This window comes from Camelina sativa, chromosome 13, assembly GCF_000633955.1.
Source record: "Camelina sativa cultivar DH55 chromosome 13, Cs, whole genome shotgun sequence".
Taxonomy (NCBI): domain Eukaryota; kingdom Viridiplantae; phylum Streptophyta; class Magnoliopsida; order Brassicales; family Brassicaceae; genus Camelina; species Camelina sativa.
Window position 1 is genome coordinate 20,075,002 of NC_025697.1, and position 20,408 is coordinate 20,095,409.

Sequence of the window (20,408 nt, forward strand, 5' to 3'; positions counted from 1 at the left end):
TATAATGGCTTGGGTGTTATTGATTTTTCACTTTTAATTTGTGGTCTCTTGAATTACTCTCCGTTGAATAAATAAGTGTGATATGGGGTTTTGCTAAATTTTTGATTTTTGTTTTTCTTGTTGTTGTTGTTTAGAGAATGATGAAACTTTGGGTTTTTCTGTCATTTCTGGAGCGGATTATACAAGTTTTGTAATCTGAGATTTAGAAAAAATTGAAATAGTTTGTTTGCTGTGTGAGTTTGCTGGATTAGGAGGAGGAAGACGAAGGGGAATGAAGAAGAATTTTTGATTTTGATTTAGGGAGAAATAGATTTCGGTTTATTTTGGTTTATTATTGGTTTACATGGTTTAGTTTTGGAGTTAAAGTTTAAACCAATGTAATCCAGTTATATGGAGATTTAGATTTAGAACTTTTGATTTGGAGAGAAATAGATTTCAAGCTTTGTTTTCGTAGACATATAGATCAAGGTCATAGTTCCGGCTCCATCTACCTAGATATAATAGTTCTCGGGGAGAAATAGCTTGTTTTCCCGTAGATTTTAATAGATATATCACACAACTTAGCTAATAATTTACAAGAATTATGGAAATGAGTATGGGGCACTTGCCCCACTCCTCATAAGCCTAGATTCGCCCCTGTTTTTAAGTACTATATGTGTATCAAAGAATTATGAATCGTTCATGTAACATTTATCATGTAAAAATTTTATGATAATATATTTGATTGTCGATAAAAAATGAAGCAATAGAGAATTTCGGATAAGAAAATATGACTTTTGGAATTAAAACAAAAACTTTTAAAACTAATGGGTTTTTCTAGTTTGTTCATTAAAAAAAAACTAATTGTGTTAAACAAATTTTTTAACAAAAGAAATTTAGGATATGAATTATGTGATGGTAAATATCTAGTTTCTTTAGGAAAACAAATTTGTCAAATATTCAATTTTAAAATAGGGAATTTGGCATCAATAACCCAAAAAAAACTATAATTCACTCTATAACCACTCTAACCAACCATCCCTTATATTCTCTGTATTATGTATATTAATGTCCAAATTAACCCTTGTACATGACCAACAGTTACAATGTTTTTCTCTCTCACTCGATGGCTACGTAACAAAAAGTGACACAACAAAAACTGAACATGACAACCTCTAATATTGATTATTATATAATTATATATTAACTATATTATGCATTAATTCTCTTATAACTAAAAATATATATACTATTGCATAAATAATTTGACTACAGCTTATTAGAATTTTGTTCCTTTGGTCATATCTGGTTTGTTATTATTGGAGAAACATAATATAGATAAAAATTATAATATAGAAAATATTATATCATATATATAATACAAGGTATTTTTAATAACATTCAGGTCGATAATTTAGGTCTGTTATATATATTAATTTTTTTGTAGTATAGTAATTTTTTATTTGGTGTACGTTTAACTTGACAGTTTGAGTTTTTTATATTGTATCTTTTAGGATATAGCTTTTTTTGCATATTTCATTTGGCCACCATCCATTGACATCGACACCGGCTATGGCATACGCTAGCATCATTACCACCATCATCGTCACGAACCCCACTATTACTACCACCATCATTACCATTTTATCATCGTCGCTCAAACTACTACTACCATGCTTTATTTCATACTATTTTATTTATTTATACTAGTTTTTTTTGTAAGAACGTTTAACTTGATAGTTTGAGTTTCCTATGTTATATTCCTATGGGTATAATTTTTTTCAATGCAGTTAACTCGGCAGTCATTGGCCACCCCTGTTACCAATACTTCCATACTATTTTATTTTGTTCTATACTTTATTATTTGTAATTTATGTATACAGTAATTTTTCTTCAGACTAAGTTTATATCAGTTTTCAAAAATTCAAATCATGATATATGTAGAAAAAAGACTTAGATTTTTAGAAGATTTATAAAAAATGTAAATTTATTTGCTGTAGTAAAAAAATAAAAATAAAATCAAAAGGAGTAAAAGAAAGAAAAAAATACATAAAACAATTATATTATTTTCACTCTCACGTCAACCTCTATCTTTCTCATTTCTTTTTAAACTCGTGTAGTTCTGTATGTGTCACCTAAAGGTAGTTTGGTAAAATCACATTGTTCTTAAGTCAGTCACTTAATTTCCCCAATTAACATGCTATATTCTTCATTTTTATTGTGATTTTGGTCAGCTAACTAATTCACCCTTAAAAATATATGTTAAGCTTAGCAATATGATAGGAGAAAAATGGTCATAATAAAAAACAAAAAAAAAGGATAAAATTGTATATATCTACAACATATCAAATATCTGTATATTTTTGTCATTTCATTTTACTTGTCTATAGACCTTTGAATTTTTTTTATTATTTTTTTTAATTGTATTTCTCATTAGGAATAAGTAACCAAAATCTCTTTAATTAAACATGTGAGAAGATGAGTCATGATGACAACAATTACATAAGTAGGTTGGCAAAAACTGAGAATGACTGCTACACTAACGGCGTCAACGTTGACAGGCAGTTGATATCGGAGACTCTGTTATCTCGCCGTTAAATCTTTCTCTCAAAAAAATCAGAGGAAAAAAAAATAATAAAAAATCGTAGTTTTTGATGAGATTTTATTTGATCGATTCGAGGAGTATCGGATGTTGAAAATCTCCGATCGGCCATGAAAGGCGTCTCTTCGACGCCCGGAGATTACGTCTACTTCAAATCTCAGGTTCCTCTTCACAAGATTCCCGTAAGCTTCCTTCTTCCTCCTCTCTCTCTTTCTTTGACTTTTGATTCAATTTTGATTTACGCTTCTTGAGGTTTTGATAAAAAAAAAGTATGTTAATTTTCGATTATGGGTTTTGATAAATTCCCATGATTTGGGTTTTAAAATTATGCTTAGAGATTTTGGATTGAACCCTTTTTTTTTCTTGGGTTTATGAGAATACATTTGGATTTGGCTTTTGATGTTACTTGAGTTAATTAATTTTGGGTTCTTGTCTAAAAGCAAGAACTTGTTGGTCTTTTAGTTTTAAGTTGTAACTTGTGTGGATTCATCTGGGGTGGTTGCCTTTGTTTTGATCTATGAGTCTTGCATCTTAAATTGTCAGAGCTGCTTTATTAATCACTCTCATTGTGTAAACGTTAAGGGAATATTTTTTGAGATTCTTGTTCTATTTGATAAGGAGAGGTTATTTATCAAAGCATGTATTTTTGCATAGCTCTCTACGTAAGTGTCGTTTTTGTTGCTTCTAGTTGGAAAAATTGTAATTTGTTAAGCTGTGTACATATGTATTTCTGAACCATCGGAATGAGTGTTATATCTGTAGTTTTGTGAATCTTAACTGCAGATTGGGACTAAGCAATGGCGTTATTATGACTTTGGTCCAAAGACTGTTCCTCCGCTCATATGTATTCCTGGAATCGCTGGTACTGCAGATGTTTATTATAAACAGATTATGGCACTCTCTATGAAGGTTTGTAGAATTATAGTCTTTGAACTTGTATCTGGAAACAATCTTTTTTGATTTATTATTACATGTAGCTTTAAACTTGTTAGGGTATAGTAACTAAGATTCTTTTGTGTTGCTATGTCCTTGGAGATTGACTAAATACCTCCTAAAAATGTAGAACTTTTTTTCTTGAATGTTGTTAAATCTGCAGGGTTATCGGGTAATTTCAGTTGACATACCACGGGTTTGGAGTTATCATGAGTGGGTTCAAGCATTTGAGAAATTCTTGGACACCATTGATGTTCATCACGTAAGATCTCTTTTAAAGTTACATATCACCATCTATGTCTCTAGTTCGTTTTACTGATGCGAAAAGATATATGCATTGCAAGTGATTGTACTTGACCGTTTTAAACAGGTTCATCTCTATGGTACCTCCCTTGGAGGCTTCTTAGCACAACTCTTTGCTCATCACCGTCCAAGACGAGTTAAATCATTGGTTTTATCGAATACGTATTTGGATACTCGCACATTTGCTGCTGCAATGCCATGGGCTCCTTTGTATGTCTCTCTCTTATATGATAGTTCCATCTTTACTTTTCTTGTTTGTGCCTAAGGATTTGTACTGACTCTAAAACAATTTTTGGGTCCACTGTGCAGTGTTAGTTGGACTCCTTCTTTTTTGCTGAAACGATACGTCTTAACAGGAATACGTGATGGACCTCACGAACCCTTTATCGCTGACTCTGTGGATTTTGCTGTTTCTCAGGTGGCTCCCCTGAAAAGTTTCTCTTCGATATTTTCTTGAACAGATCTAAAGAACTTGGGAAGAAGGTTTTTGAGATTAACTTATCCCAGTTACTTTGGTTTGCTCTGATTTAGGTTGAGACATTGTCAAAAGATGATTTGGCTGCCCGGTTAACCTTAACAGTGGATGCTGCTTCCGTGGGATCTCTACTACTCTCTGATTCGGCCATCACTATAATGGATGTAGGTTTTGAGTAACTCTATCTTGGACTTTTGGTATTATCAATGCACGTTAGTGTTTTGTATCATCCAACAAAGCTGTTTTGTCTTCCAAAATCAGACCAATGATTACTGCGCAATACCACAAATTCTTAAAGATGAACTTACAGAGAGGTATCCCGAAGCAAGGAGAGCTTACTTAAAGACTGGTGGAGATTTCCCGTTCCTATCACGGCCTGACGAAGTCAATTTGCATCTACAGGTACATATTTACTCAGTATCTACAGCCCAATTTTAAGCATAACATATACAAAGTATCTGCAGCTCTATTTTTATTGCTTGGTAAAGGAACATCATGTTACTGCATTAAAACATTACATATTATGAATCTTACTCTCTGTGTGTAGCTGCATCTAAGGCGAGTAGGAGTAGAACCACGGCCCGAAGTGGTTAATACTATTTCAAAAGACGGCGCAGATGGCACAGATAGTAGCAGCCAGAGCAAAAAGAATACTGATGAGGAGAAGGACGACCGTAACAACAATATGCCTCAAGGCTCGGGAAGCTCATCTTCAGATCAATCACCAACATTTCCAGAAAGTTCCGGAAGCTCCAATGATCCGCCTTTACCCACAGACACCATTCAGTTGCAAAGTTCATCAATAGACACCCTCATATTAGCACAAGTCGCTGGTGAAGTGTATCAGTCATGTCTGCTTTTCACGTTGTGTTACTGTACATTGGTTTTGGTTCATGGTGGTTTCATCTCCAGACAATCGGTTTAGTGTTCTTCATTATTTATTATTCCCCTCTTTTGCTGTTTAAATCTTTTTTACCTTTGTGTTTCTTGATCTGTTTTGGTTTCTCTTGACTTTTGTGTAAGTTTGACAGACAAAGCAAGAGTTCTTTGTATGTTTCAAGTTATTACACTTTCGGAAGAAAAAAAAAATTAATTTGTTTTTGCTATTATACAAATGTTTTAGAGGAATCTAGTGTTAATGAAGTTCGGAAGGTAACTTGACCTCTCATCAACTAATTAATGAGACCTTATCCTTGGGGGCTGGCCTGAGCAAAATTAGATTTGTCACTTGTAATAGACTAATGGTAGACTACGAACGAACTGGGACACATAGCCTGACTCAAACAGGACATGGGTGCTTGGAAAAATAAATCAATGAAATATAAAAAAGCATAAGAGGATGTATTTAAATATCTTAATTACAAAAAGCAAAAAACATAGATCATGAGAGTTGTTAAGATCAAAAGCATCTTGCGTTTCTATGTAGGTATGACTTGCAAGGACGGAACAAAATGCAAAAGGCTTGAATGTGGCTCGTAGCAGAAAGTATCTTCCTTGTAGAAGGTACCATCTTCACGAGTAATATGATCTTCTCGAAAGATAGAAGGACATAAATATTTGGGGTTGTAAGTGGCACCATCTTTACGAGGACCACACAATATCTTATGTGTACGAAGGTTACAAGCGAGGAAACAGTTACGGTCTAAGTCCCATAGATATATGATGTTGATGTCAAAACAGTTGATTGCCATTGGGACACACTTAAAGCCAAGCTCTACACATGACATGTTGATTTCCCAAGCCTTTTCCCAGTTCCAAGAATCAGTCTTGAGCCTCATAACTTTAACATTATAGCTCTTGACCTCGTCTATCGATCCAACATCAATAATCACAAAATATCCTTGCGAGGTGGTGCAGATCTTCTTGCGGAGTGGAAAGGGGCATTTATCTATTTGACGTCGTCGACGCTCAGACCGTAGCCACTCAGCGCTTTCCATCATGGCGGGTAGTGGTAATGCTCGAACTTGATCATCACAAGAGAAGAAATCATGAACGATAATACCACGGGAGCCATCAAGCCAGTGAAGTTTCCCATTCAAAGAAACAGGATTGTATACGTTGCGCATACTAACACCACCACCTGGACAAGAGACTTGTTCAACACTCCATTCACCCTTATCCGATGAGAAAACCTCAAAACTCCATTTCTGAGAAAAATAACCAGGAAAAGGGTGCCATGCTTTTGCTATTTATTCGAACCACCTTGTAACCTAAGAGGGCACAATTACGCATTCGTGTGTCGTGTCACAAGTCCCGTATCAGTGTAATGACCAGGGTATGGATAAGCGTCTCTAGGAGGATCAGGAGAGGAGGGAGGGAGTTGAATCCATTGTGCTAACACTGGATTCACAACGTAGTAACTTATCACCATCTCGTCCTCCTCCTCCTCCTCTTTGAGACGAAGCAAGACCAATCCATCAGCGCAAGACACAACTCTAATCTTTTTGATCTTATTCTTACTAACACTAGAAAAAGACAAACTGTAACTTTGAGTACCATCACCATCGTGTGGTAGGTCAAGTTTTATTTCCTCCAAATTGGAATAAGGCTCTCTATAGTTTCCGTGAAGGATTGACCAATTAGAATTGGAGTTATTACGTTGCTAGAGATCGCCGAAGTAGGCTCTACAAACCAACTTGAATCTAACGATACTTTGCAGCGGTAGTCTTTTGAGTATGTTGATTACTCTATCCTCCGGAAGATCCGTATCTCTCTCCTTCGTTTTCTACTTTTGTTTTTTCATCTTTGTTTGTTTTTCCAGTTTTGTGTTACACCTATAATTATGAATTAGGGTTTTTTTCATTTTTTTGTTTATTGCGTCAAAGAAGAGTTTCTTAAGTACGTATCTTCTAATTAATAAAGTTTAATTGACTATAGCAAAGAGTTACCACTTACCAGTAATAGTGGATTATGAAAAAGTAGTACGATTTTCGGTTATGTCAATATCAAATCTCTTATTATATAAAACTAGATGAGGACCCGCCCGATGTGCGGGTTTAAAGTTTTATAAATGAAATTAAATTTATTAAATTTTGTCGTATGTTATATATAAATTTTATTTTTGTTATAATACAATGATTTATATCTATTTACAAATCTTTTATGTATGTTACTATTAAAAGTATATTTTTTATACCTAAATGTACTCTTGTATGTTACAAAAATATTTTTTATCACCATCTAGAAACTGTCTATATAAACACATTAATTCAAGTATATTACTTTCACTTCTGCATAATTTTTTAATTACTAAAATTGTTGGCTCAAAAAACATTTTGAATAAAAAATATATTACATAATATACTAATCAATGATGTATCATCACAATAATGTATGACCACTATGGAGAAAACATCGGTTCCGCCTTCATCCCTTATGGAGAGAACTTTGCATCCAACCTCCTCTACCATGGAGAGAACTTTGGCTCCGCCTTTCTCCCTTGGAAAGATAACCTTGCGTCCAATCTCCTCCACCTTCTTCCCTTGCGGAGATAACTTTGTGTCCAACCTTCTCTACCATAGGGAAAACCTCGGCTCTGCCCTCCTCCTATGTGGAAAAAATATGTTCACGTCTTTTTGCTATCTCAAAATGGCTTGTTCAGACAACCAATAAAAGTAAAAAAAATTTTCTAACTTCACAAAAAAATCTTTTGATAGTAACTAATGTTAAATTTCCCAACGTATTCGTGATAGTAACTATGCCAAAGTGAAAGTAAAATAGTTGGCTTAATGTGTTTATAGATAACATAATATACTAATCAATGATGTATCATCACAATAATGTATGACCGCCATGGAAAAAACCTCGGCTCCGCCCTCTCCCTTATGGAGAGAACCTTACGTCCAACTTCCTCCATCATGGAGAGAACCTTGGCTCTGTCTTCCTCCCTTGGAGAGATAACCTTGCGTCCAACCTCCTCCACCTTCCTCTGTTGGGTAGATAACCTTGTGTTCATCCTTCTCCACCATAGAGAGAACCTCGGCTCTGCCCTCATCCTGTGTGGAGAGAAAATGTTCACGTCTTTTTGCTATCTCAAAATAGCTTGCTCTGACGACCAATAAACGTCAAAACCTTTTTCAATCGTCACAAAATCTTTTGATAGTAACTAATGCTAAATTTCTCAATGTATTCGTGGAAGTGTCTTTGACACATCATGATGTAGCCTCTGTCTCTGTAACGCTTCAACCGCCACATTTTTTAGTGAGCCCATGTCTACTCTCAGTCCATTGGCCCACCTTCCCAAGTGAGCCCTACATCTATTCCCGGCTTGTGGAGCAACCCATATTTGATGGCCGGTTTGTTACGTCCGGAAGTCTTTAAAAATTGATTGCCGACCTTACAAATCAACAAATGATATTTTCTTGTGTTTTGTCCTCACTCGCACAATTTCGACAGTCACTTCCAGAAAGGTCACCCATCATGAAGTTCTCTCAAGACCCTTGACTGAAAAAATAAGTGCATTTTGGTGACGTATGTGGCTAAATCAATTCTTTTAAACATTTCCGCAAAACAGGGTGTCAGAGTCTTTGAGCTCCTATATATCTATCAACAACGATTTATTTTTTTCCAATTTATCTATCTATGTTTGTTGTACGCTTGTGTTTGATTAGCCTATTTTATCAATTCATTAGGTTGATGAGCTTCTATTCGTTATCTCCCTTTGAGATTGAATGAATAATGGTAACAATTATGTTTGCAAAAAAAAGAAGGGTTTACGACCAACCAATCAAGATTGAGAAATTGAAAGAAAATTAATTTGGCATAATTAAAGAAACAATAGAAAATTATAAGCATGCTAATATATGTATCCCAAATCATTCAAAGATTAAAATATAAATTAAAACAATATAAAAATACTACAACAAAATTTTAAAATACAGTATTAGAAAAAGATGACTCTTATATTAATCTTTTTTTGGTCAACCTAACGTTAAACTAGAAAATAACTCCAATATTGGTTGCCCAAACCAGAGAATAAGAGTTTACAAAAGAAGTCTCAAGATAAAGATCTCGAAGAACGAGTCACACAATCTACCCGTATGTTTGACGTCCGTGGGATCCGCAACAGCTGGAAGGATGGGAAAGATGATCGGAGAACGTTGAAATCGTCCAAGAGGTTGGAGAAAGCGGGCCATTCATCAGGAGACTGCACCATCACCACTAATTCCGCGCTATCTGTCTCGAAGTTCTGACAGTCAACCCCCACCGACAATAAAGAGTCCATCGCCCAAATCAAAGCCTGAATCTCCGAATGTAGAGGGGAAGGACTGCGACCTTGACTCCGAGCTCCCAGAAATTGCATGATATCCTCACTATTACAAAACCACCAGCCCAAATCTGCAAGAGGATCTGACACCTTCCAAGAACCATCAACCTGACAACGGGGAAGAGGATCCCGAGACTCCGTAGGCAGAGGATCTAGGGCAATCGAATAGAAGGACTTAGCCTCTTCCCATAAAAATTTATCATTGTCCGCCTGATTAATAACCTCGCTTATTTCTGCCTCACAGCCCTGAAAAACTTTTTTATTCTTATCTTTCCAAATTGACCAGACAATCCATGGTAAACGAAGACGTATACTCGGAGCGCCCGTCTGTGAATACACCCACCAAAGTATATAATCTAGATTCTTGTATATGGAACCAGAAGGAAAATCCCCGGAAGTAAAGTCAACGGAAGATAAATCCCATATCCGACGAGAATGAGACACTCAAATAGTGCGTGATTGATAGTCTCCACCTCTGAATCACATCGTTTACATAGGGTATCACACCGAACACCCCGATGAGCAAGTCGTTCCATCACTGGAAGGGAACCAGAGGCAATCTGCCAGAAAAAATGTTGAACCTCCGAGGGAACCTCCAGTTTCCAAGCCTGTGCCCTAAGGGCCGTACAAGACGGCCCAAATTTAACCTCTGTGATTAATTCACGTGCTAGCCGATAACCCGACTTTACCGAATATTTCCCCGATTTAGTATAGTGTCGAATCAATTTATCCGGTGGTAAACTTTACTGATCTCCATACCTTGAATAATCTTAATGTCTGTCGGGTCCATAAACACCTCAAGAATTGGCATATGCCACTCCTTAGTAATAGGATTAATTAAATGATTATCCCTTAAATTGGGATGTAACAGGCGACCTCTGCCATTAGCCGGTCTTGGCTGATTATCCGGTATCCAGGGATCCCGCCATACCGAAACATGACATCCTGAGCCTCTCGCCCACCTTGCACCGAATTTCACCAAGCCTTGAGTAGAATAAATACTCCTCCAAGCAAACGAGGGGGAATACGGCTTCTTAGCGTGTAAAGGGTGTTTATTCCGAAAGTATCTACCTCGCATGACCCGAGCCATTAGGGATTCCGGGTAATGAATTAACCGCCAATATTGTTTAGCCAACATTGCATCATTAAATTGTTCTAATGTACGAAAGCCCAACCCGCTGTCGCCCTTGTCCTTACACACCTTATCCCAGGCTACCCAGTGCAATCCTCTTGCTTTATCGTTAGATTTCCACCATAACCGTGAAATTGCACTCGTAAGCTTAGACGTCAACTCCTGCGGTAGTTTATAACAAGACATGACATGGGTTGGAAGAGCCAACGCGACCGACTTAATCATAACTTCTTTTCCACATTTCGATAAGTACTTTGCAGACCAGCCATTCACGCGATCATCCAAACGAGCATTGACATAACTAAAAACTTTAGTTCTCGAACCCTGAAGATTCTCAGGAATACCCAAATACGAGCTCATACCCCCTTCTTTGGAAATACCTACCCATTACAGATTTTTAGTTGAGTCCTGCTTTCAGGTGAAATTTTTTTCCCAAACATAATGGAGGATTTCTCCAGATTCACCTCTTGACCCGAAGTTTCCCCGTAATTCCTTATATTAAAATTTTAAAATTTTATTGTAGTAGTTTTAGATTGTTTTATTTAATTTATATATTTTTGAATTATTTGAGATTAATATATTACAATGCTTATAATTTTCTATTATTTTATTATTTATGTCAAATTAATTTTCTTCTAATTTCTCAACCCTTGATTGGTTGGTCATTGACCTTTTTTTGGGTGAAAACATCATTGTTACCATTCGTTCAATCTCAAAATGAGATAAAGAGGAGAAGGTCATCAACCTAATGGTTGGATAAAATAGGCTAATCAAATACAAGCCTACAACAAACATAGATAGATTGAAAAAACATAGATCGTTGTTTATAGATCTATAGGAGCTTGAAGACAGATGCTACATCATGGTGTGTCAAAGAAACTTACATTAATACATTAAAAAATTTAACATTAGTTACTATCATAAGATTTTGTGACGTTGAAAAAGGGTATTTAGTTTTATTGGTTGCTGGAGCAAGCTACTTTGAGATAACTAAAAGATGTGAACATGTTATCTCCACACAGGAGGAGGGCACATCCGAGATGCTCTCTAAAGTGGAGGAGGTTGGAGGCAAGGTTATCTCTCCAAGAGAGAAAGGTGGGGGAGGTTGGACGTAAGGTTATCTCCCCAAGGGACGAAGGCGGAGCGAAGTTTTCTCCATAGTGGAGGATGTTGGATGCAAGGTTCTCTCCATAAGGGAGGAGGGCAGAACAGAGATTCTCTCTATGGTTAGTCATACACTATTGTGATGTAATTTTTTTTATTTAAAATGTTTTTTGAGCCAACAATTTTAGTGATTAAAGAACTATGCAAAAGTGAAAGTAAAGAGACATATAATAGTTGGCTTCATTTGTTCATATAGATATTTTCCAGATAGTGGTAAATAATATATTTGTAACATACAATATACCTAGGTGTAAAAAATACGCTTTTAATGGTAACATACATAAAAGATCTGTATATGGATATAAATCAGTGTATTATAGTATAAAGAAATTAATAAATAATGTACAATAAATTTTAATATGTTTTTAATTTTCTTTTATTTACCTAACTTTAAACCCGCACATCGGACGGGTCCTTTTCTAATTTATTCTAAAATATTGAGACTACCATTTGCAAAAGATAATTTAGATAAATAATAAAATTTATTTTTCATTCATTCCATAATAATTATTTTAATACAACAAAAACTAATAACTTAATAATGTGGGAAAAATACAGTAATGCTGATGGTTAAAAATCTAGTATATTTTATAATTTTTGTATGATGTGATGCTTTTTATAACAATAAATACTTAATTTAAATAAAAATAATAATTTTATGAAAATGTTACAAAATTTAAAGTAAAATGAGTTAGTTTGCAAATTTTATAAATAAAATGTGTTAATTATAAAATTAAAATAGTATATATTTGGAATATTCCTTTTTAGAGTAAAAAATAGGGAAAACCATTGGAGATGGTCTAATTAATTATTTATTTTTAGTTTGCAAATGATTGATCTTTACTAATACTACTTCATCTGTTACTTATTAATCTAATTCCTAGAAAAAGTCAGTCTTTTTTGTCCATTTCAGTTTTCTATACATTTTTATTGGTTTTTGAAGATAAATTATAAAATTTATGAATTATTGATCATTATTATTTTAGAGTTATAGAAAATTGTTAATCACAAAAATAATACAATTATAGTTAGTTTTCAATATGTGAGAATTTTTCTTAAAAATGTATTAATAAGAAATAATGGTAGTAAGTTACTACTGTCGATAGTTAATTTAGATCTTACATATATATCTTATTTAGATTTTAACCTATCCAAACAAAATTTTGGACTGAACCGCTTCGAATATCTGAACAATCATGCGTAATCTAATCAAATTTGACTCTGAAGGAAATATGTCATATTCTCTACCCAAATTTTTTAAATTTTTTATATAAGTTTTAAAATTAACAAATTAGTCTAAAATTCAATCTTAAACCTCTAAAAATTAAACCAAAGCTCAAAAATATATACCCTAATTAAACAAAAATCCTAAAATCTTAAGCATAGAAACCAAAAAATTATAAACGCAAAATGTGTAGTTTATTAATTTGGAGGAATTAGTTTATTGTAAGATCTTTTAAAACTTTTTTCTGAATTGTGGATATATAGCGATTAACGTATAACGAGTAGTGTTTTTTGGTATATAAAAGAAAAAAGAGGAAAAAAAAACCGTAAAAACCTAAAAAAATCTTTCGAATTTTTTTGTTTAAATCTTTTTGTAAGGTAACGTGTCCATCTTCACTTTATCTTTTTTTCTTTCTATAGTTGAGTTCTTGGATCAAAAATAGAAAGTAAGTTAGCTTAGTTCCAACTGGATCTGATGCTCGTAAATTATAATTTATTATTTCCTAAATTTTATTCAAGCGTTCAAAAATTTTATTTAATAACTTGTTATCATGCATATTTTTAATTCTTTTACAGATTTTATTTTATGTCATTTCACTGATTATACAATGATACTAATTAGAACTAATGACTATCATTTTGTTTCTTGTCATAAAAAACCAATAACTATCTATCACACCATTGTTTTAACTGAAATAAATTAAAATGTTTTTGGGCCGCATTCAATAAGAAATATGTAGCCAGAACTTGATGATAAGTTGATAGCAAAACACCAATAAGAGTTGATATTAATTTATATTTTTATGAATATCACAATCGCTTAAAAAAAATATGGATTGACGATGTAAAACATATCAATTCGCATGTCACCATTAATATTAGTGATTAGATGATTTTTAAGATTTCATTTAATTATTATATTCCATATCTATAATTTAGAGAGATGAATAAAATATTGTAAACATGACACATATTTATGCTTGTTTATTGTAAAAATGCACATATTTGTGCTATAATTGTTTGTTGAATTTACTGTTAAACATTATACTATAAAAATTCTTACAAATATAGTTTAGGTGTATGGAGAAAATTATGTGCATAATGTTTTAATTAATTCTTATACTTTGTTTAGTTCGTATGGGATCGTTGTTGTAATATAATGCTTAGTTCTTAGTCTATAAAATTGAGATGCTATTTATAAATGCAACATATATATATATATATATATATATATATAATACAATGATATGAATAGTATAATGAGTTTTGTCTTGTTTTTACCTGTGTTATTATTCTGCTTTGAGATGTTTTTATAGGAGTTATCAGCATAACAGAACGGCTTTGCCACTTGGTGTGGGATCCACTTCACTAAGGTAATTGTTTTACAATTTTTTTATTTTATATAAAAAAATTAAATATTTTCTATATATTAAAATAAATTTTTGATATAATTTTTTATTATTGAGCAATATCATCATTGATATTTTACATTTAACCCTATCTTCCGTTATAAAAGTTTTGAGTTTATAATTCATTTTATTATATAACTAATTAATCTATTATATATAAAGTTAACTTTGCTCACTTCTCTTTACTCCACATCAGCATCCACCTAATCAATTTTTCTTTTTTTGCATTAAAAAAATACTATTTTTAATCTTCATTCATTGCATAGTAAAAAATAAATAAAAAAACGAATTAACTAAAATTAATTAAATTTTAAAATAATATAAACAATAATATAATTTTTTAGTAAATAATAAAAATAATAACTATCTAAAAATGAATTAAGTAAATTAAATGAAAATTTTAAAATAGTAAAAATAATACTATAAATTTGTTTTAGTAATAATGTTATTATTAAAATTATAACCAAAAAATGATTATATTTCAAAATTTAGAATAGGCTAATGAGTTTTAGAATGTAAGTAAGATTTTAATGCATGGTGGAGTAAAAAAACAAGTTATGTAATTGTATTTATAAAAATCTAAACATGAAAATAAAATTGAAGTGAAACATTAGTTTCTAAAAAACATATACCATAAAGATTTATTATTAAATTTTACTTATAAGAAAGAAAAGATTAATTACTTAACTTAACTTTACTTAAAAGTTTTGATCTAAAACAAATATATTGTAAGGGGCACACGTTTTTTGGGAAAACTATGAAAAATAATCTATCTAAAAAAACAAAATCAATGGTCAGGAAATATTGGAAAAATGATATGCAAGTCGTTACAAAAAGTGACATGTGATTTGTGTAACATATCTCATAAGGTATATTATCAACTAGAGCTACAATTTTATAACATGATATAAAACATATATAACAAATTTAACATATATATATATATATATATTATCAAATGCTTTTAACCCAAAACATTGGCAAAAACAACATATTAAAGTACACTATGTTTTTTTTAGAAGACGAAGCTGGAGTTGCATCACAAAATTAACATCTGCAAATAACATATGAGATTTTAGAAAAATATGTAGCTTGGATTAGTGAATAGATATTAATTGTTGGGTTTAAATGTTTCATCATTTAAGCATTCTTAACTTAGTCTAAAATTCTATTATGACAGATGATGCATTTGGACAACCTCATTGTAGTGACATACAGTAACATTGTTCATGAAACTTTGTATATTCGCATTTAATGTAGGATATCAATATATTTAAATGGTCTCTATAATTAGGTCAACGATATCAATATGTTTAAATGGTCTCGACATTGATGTTAGAACTTTTAAAATTATGTTTTCATGTGATATGAATATGGAATGAACACTTTTAAAAAGTCAGAAGATTGTCGACAATATTATTGCGACACTAGACAATATATGTTATATATAGATTTGTAAAATAAGTACGGCATTTATATAGATTTATCTTTTAATCTTCAAATTATACTCCTATTCAATGATTCTTATTGATAAAAATTTTAACTAAAATCTCACGTAAAATTGTAAATAAATATAACAAAGAAATATTATCTTAAATATATATATGTTGTATATCACTGAGTAAAGTAAGTTATATATTTATACTCAAAAATTGGACTGATTATATTTGAGTTCAACAACTTCTATTGATAAGAAATATTTTGAATTAAAATCCCGCGTGTGCACGGGTACAAAATCTAATAGGTAAATAATAATAGAATAGATCTACATCCATTTGTAAGGATATGATGTACATATAACTTTAAATTAAGATATTATAAATAATAATTTAAGTTGTAATATTTATTAAAATAATAAAAAATTATTACGTAAATTTTACAAATAGAATGTTATACTAGCAAATGTACTTCCATTTTAATAATATTGAATTCGATAGAAAATTACGAACAGTTGTATTTTGTTGTTCCCTATTGAAGTTAGGGAAGAAGTTGTAAACGTTACAAAATTCAGGGTTATAGGTTTTATATTTTTGTAACAAAGTTGAGGATCCGGGTCGGGTATGTAAACCCGATTTTTTCGAAGCCTCCATCGTCTCCGTCAATTCGAAAATTCCGACGATGTTCCCAAGAATCGTCCGGGTCCAGAGAGTTCGGAGCCCCAAAACCCAAATCACATCTCTCAATTCAATCAAAGGTTTTAGCTTTAGCTCATTAATAAACCCTAAACCCCAAATCCGAACAGGGGTGTTCTGGGACCTAGACAACAAACCACCAGCCTCTTTCCCGCCATACGACGCCGCCGTAAAGCTCCGAATCGCCGCGTCTTCTTTCGGATTCGTGAAACTGATGGTGGCGTACGCGAATCGTCACGCCTTCAGCTACGTTCCTTTAGTAGTTCGAGAAGAGAGGAGAGATAGGAAACTGCTGAACGAGTTGGAGAACACAGGTAAGGTTAAACCGCCGGAGCCTTACTTCTGCGGTGTTTGTGACCGGAGGTTTTACACGAATGCGAATCTAATCAATCATTTCAAGCAGATTCACGAGACTGAGCATCAGAAACGTATGAGACAGATTGAATCATCCAAAGGGCATCAAAGAGTGAGGCTTTTGGCTAAGTATTCGATGAAGATTGAAAAGTATAAAAGAGCGGCGAGGAAGGTTTTGACTCCAAAGGAAGGTTACGGGTTAGCTGATGAGCTGAAACGAGCTGGGTTTTGGGTGAAGATGGTTAGTGATAAGCCAGAAGCTGCTGATGTGGCGTTGAAGGAACATATGGTTGATGTGATGGATAAGAGAGAAGTGGAGTGTGTTGTTCTTGTGTCTGATGATTCTGGTTATGCAGGGGTTTTGAGGGAAGCTAAGGAGAGGTGTTTGAGGACTGTTGTGATTGGGGATTTGAATGAAGGTGTGTTGAAGAGAGTAGCTGATGTTTCGTATTCTTGGAAGGAAGTTGTGATGGGGAAGGCTAAGAAGGAAGTTGAGAAGGTTGTTGGGAAGTGGAAGGATAGAGATGTGTTGAAGAAGTTGGAGTGGAGTTATGATCCTGTTTTGGAGAAAGAGAAAGGAGGTTCTTGTGGAGTTTGGGATTATGAGTTTGATTGTGATGATGATGAGATTGAGAATGTAACTGAGATGGAGATTGGAGATGGTGGTGATTGGTGGAAGATTGATAATGAAGATGGTGTTGGATCTTCTAGACCTTGTCGATCACATCACACCATAGTCGGGATTGATTGTGCAGAGGAAGATAACAACAACTTAGGCAGTTAAAGTAGTAGAACATTCATTGTTTCTTGTTATTTGAGATTGATTTAGCTGCATTGATTTGATTTGTTCTTCCAAAACCATCATAGTTTGGTTTAGAGCTATGTAATATTTGATCAGAATAAAGAGGATAAAGATATGTTTTGGGATTCACAAGAAACAAGGTGACAAAAGAGATCGAGTTACTACAGAGTATATGCATCAAAATCCAAAGCTAATTTATTCTTCAGCCATGATGGAAAAGACAATAAAGTTTTCCCACAATTGAAACACCTAAGTGATGAAGCTGTACATTGCTCAAAATCTACTAACAAATAAAATGAAGCAAAATCTAGCAACACAGAAACAATGCAGATATGTGAAAATAGCCTTTTATGTTGAGGTAACCAAGTGTGTTTGTCCATTAAGACTGAGAGCCATCTTTCCCTAAGCGTGCTCGGTTCCAAAAAAAGCTCACCAAGAACTCTTCTTCTTCGTGTAAAACCCCATGTACCATTTCACAAACTTTTTCAAACCAGTCTCAAGATCAACCGTGGGTTTATAACCAAGCTCTGCTTGCGCTAACGTGATATTCGCATGAGTGAACTCAACATCCCCATTCCTAGGTAAAGGCATGATCTTTTTCTTAGCTTTCGTCTTCAAAAGCTTCTCCAATATAGTGACAAGCTTAGTAACAGGAACAGGAGAAGTATTCCCCAAATTATAAATCCTAAACATAGCAGAGCCTTTCTTCTTCCCACCACTACCAGTACTCTTCTCAGCAGTATCTAACGCACCTAAACAACCTTTCACAATATCATCAATGTAAGTGAAATCCCTAGCAACACTACCTTTATCAGGTGACTCAAACACAGTAATCGTCTTCCCTTTAAGTATATCTTTAGTAAAGAAGAAGTAGGCCATGTCAGGTCTACCCCAAGGTCCATAAACAGTGAAAAACCTCAAACCCGTAAGTGACAAACCATAGATATGGTTATAAGTATGCGCAATGCCTTCACCTGCCTTCTTAGTAGCTGCGTATAAGCTCGCAGGTTGATCAGTTCGATCCTTCTCCGAAAAGGGTACTTTGGAATTGAGACCATAAACAGAGCTAGACGAAGCCCACACGATCGCAGGCTGAGGATTCGCTGATTTGGATACTTCCAACAGATTCACAAACCCAGCAATGTTACTGTTCACATACGATCCAGGGTTCTGCATTGCGTAACGCACACCAGCTTGAGCAGCGAGATGCATCACGTGTGTGAAGAGGACAACATCAAAGAGCTTTCGAAGCAATACGGCGTCGTTTATATCGCCTTCTACGACGAACACACCTGATCTTTCTAAAAGCCCTTGTCTTGCTCGTTTAAGCTTCGGATCGTAGTACCGATTGAAATTGTCAAGACCTAGAACACCGTCGCCGCGTCTTCGTAACGCGATCGAGACGTGTGTACCGACGAAACCGGATGCTCCGGTGACCAGAACCGTTAAACCGCCGGGAGACCTTGGTCGAGCGGATTTACGGACTTGTTTCTCCCAGTGAGAGCCGCCGTATTTGGCGGCGGAAACGGAGGAAGAGTCGTTGAGATTGCGGCGTGATGGTGACGGAGGAGGGGATAGGATTAGGTAGAAGAGGAAGAGAGCGAGGAAGAGAGAAGCCCAAAGAGTTAGTTTCGAGAGACGGAGGTAACGGTGGTGGTGGAGAATCATCCAGTACGGCGGGACTTTATCGGTTTTGTACTTTCCGGGAGTGGGAGGAAGATCATCAAGGTGTGACATTTTCGTCGGAGGATTCAGAAATCTGAGATTTTAGGGTTAGGGTTGTTGTGGTTTTGATTTTTGTGGGTATAAGAGAGATTGAAGGGAAGAAGCAAAAAAATTGAGCAAGTCAAAAATTGAGAGTATTTTCCGGGAAAGAAGAAGAGACTTTTAACTTGATTGATTATATATTTCTTCTTATGATTATAATCTTATTTAGGTTTATATATTTCTTTTTTTGTTCAATCTTGAAGCGATGGTAATAAACAAAAAGCTGTCAAATTCATGTATTTTTAAAGATTGCTTTTTCAATGTTAGCGTGTTTTGTAGATTCTTGACATCTGTATTTTGAATTGAATTCTATATTGATCATGTTATGCATGTACCTTTTGTACACGGTCACAGATTCTGAGATACTATATTATAAATGCCATGTTAGTTCCTCATCGGAAATATTCGGAAGGCGGAGGTCGATAAGCAGATTAAGGGTATTAAGGTGGTAAACAAGTGTCCGTCAATTACCTACTTGTTATTTGCAGATGACAGTTTGTTTTTCTATAAGGTTGATAAGGAACAATGTGGGGTGGTTTTGGATATTCTAAAACAGTATGAGGCGGTCTCGGAGCAGCAAATTAATTTTGCAAAATCTTCGGTTCAGTTTGGCCACACGGTAGATGATATGGCAAAAACGGAAATTCAGGGGGTCCTAGGAATAACCAATCAGGGCGGTATGGGTTCTTATTTGGGAATCCCTGAGAGTTTGGAGGGGTCCAAAACAAAGGTTTTTTCCTTTGTCCGGGATCGTCTGCAGAGTCGGACGACCGGCTGGTCAGCGAGGTTACTCTCAAAAGGGGGGAAAGAGGTGATGATTAAGTCTGTCGCAACGGCTGTCCCGACTTTTGTGATGTCTTGTTATC

The 20,408-nt window shown here is 34.2% G+C and overlaps 4 protein-coding genes across 4 annotated transcripts; 2 read left to right on the top strand and 2 right to left on the bottom strand.

Moving 5' to 3' along the window:
• Positions 2,529-5,385, top strand: LOC104737230 (maspardin). The gene is made up of 8 exons (XM_010457361.2): positions 2,529-2,763; positions 3,365-3,490; positions 3,678-3,776; positions 3,885-4,027; positions 4,127-4,235; positions 4,349-4,456; positions 4,554-4,694; positions 4,840-5,385. Exons 1-8 carry the CDS (start codon positions 2,692-2,694, stop codon positions 5,215-5,217), a joined length of 1,176 nt encoding a protein of 391 aa, XP_010455663.1. The 5' UTR covers positions 2,529-2,691; the 3' UTR covers positions 5,218-5,385.
• Positions 5,711-6,663, bottom strand: LOC109128391 (F-box protein At3g28330-like). Its single transcript, XM_019234603.1, has 2 exons — positions 6,541-6,663; positions 5,711-6,439 (listed from the first exon to the last, which is right to left on the bottom strand). Exons 1-2 carry the CDS (start codon positions 6,661-6,663, stop codon positions 5,711-5,713), a joined length of 852 nt encoding a protein of 283 aa, XP_019090148.1.
• Positions 16,498-17,900, top strand: LOC104737231. Its single transcript, XM_010457362.2, has one exon. It carries the CDS (start codon positions 16,606-16,608, stop codon positions 17,755-17,757), a length of 1,152 nt encoding a protein of 383 aa, XP_010455664.1. The 5' UTR covers positions 16,498-16,605; the 3' UTR covers positions 17,758-17,900.
• Positions 17,949-19,689, bottom strand: LOC104737232 (UDP-glucuronate 4-epimerase 5). Its single transcript, XM_010457363.1, has one exon. It carries the CDS (start codon positions 19,510-19,512, stop codon positions 18,205-18,207), a length of 1,308 nt encoding a protein of 435 aa, XP_010455665.1. The 5' UTR covers positions 19,513-19,689; the 3' UTR covers positions 17,949-18,204.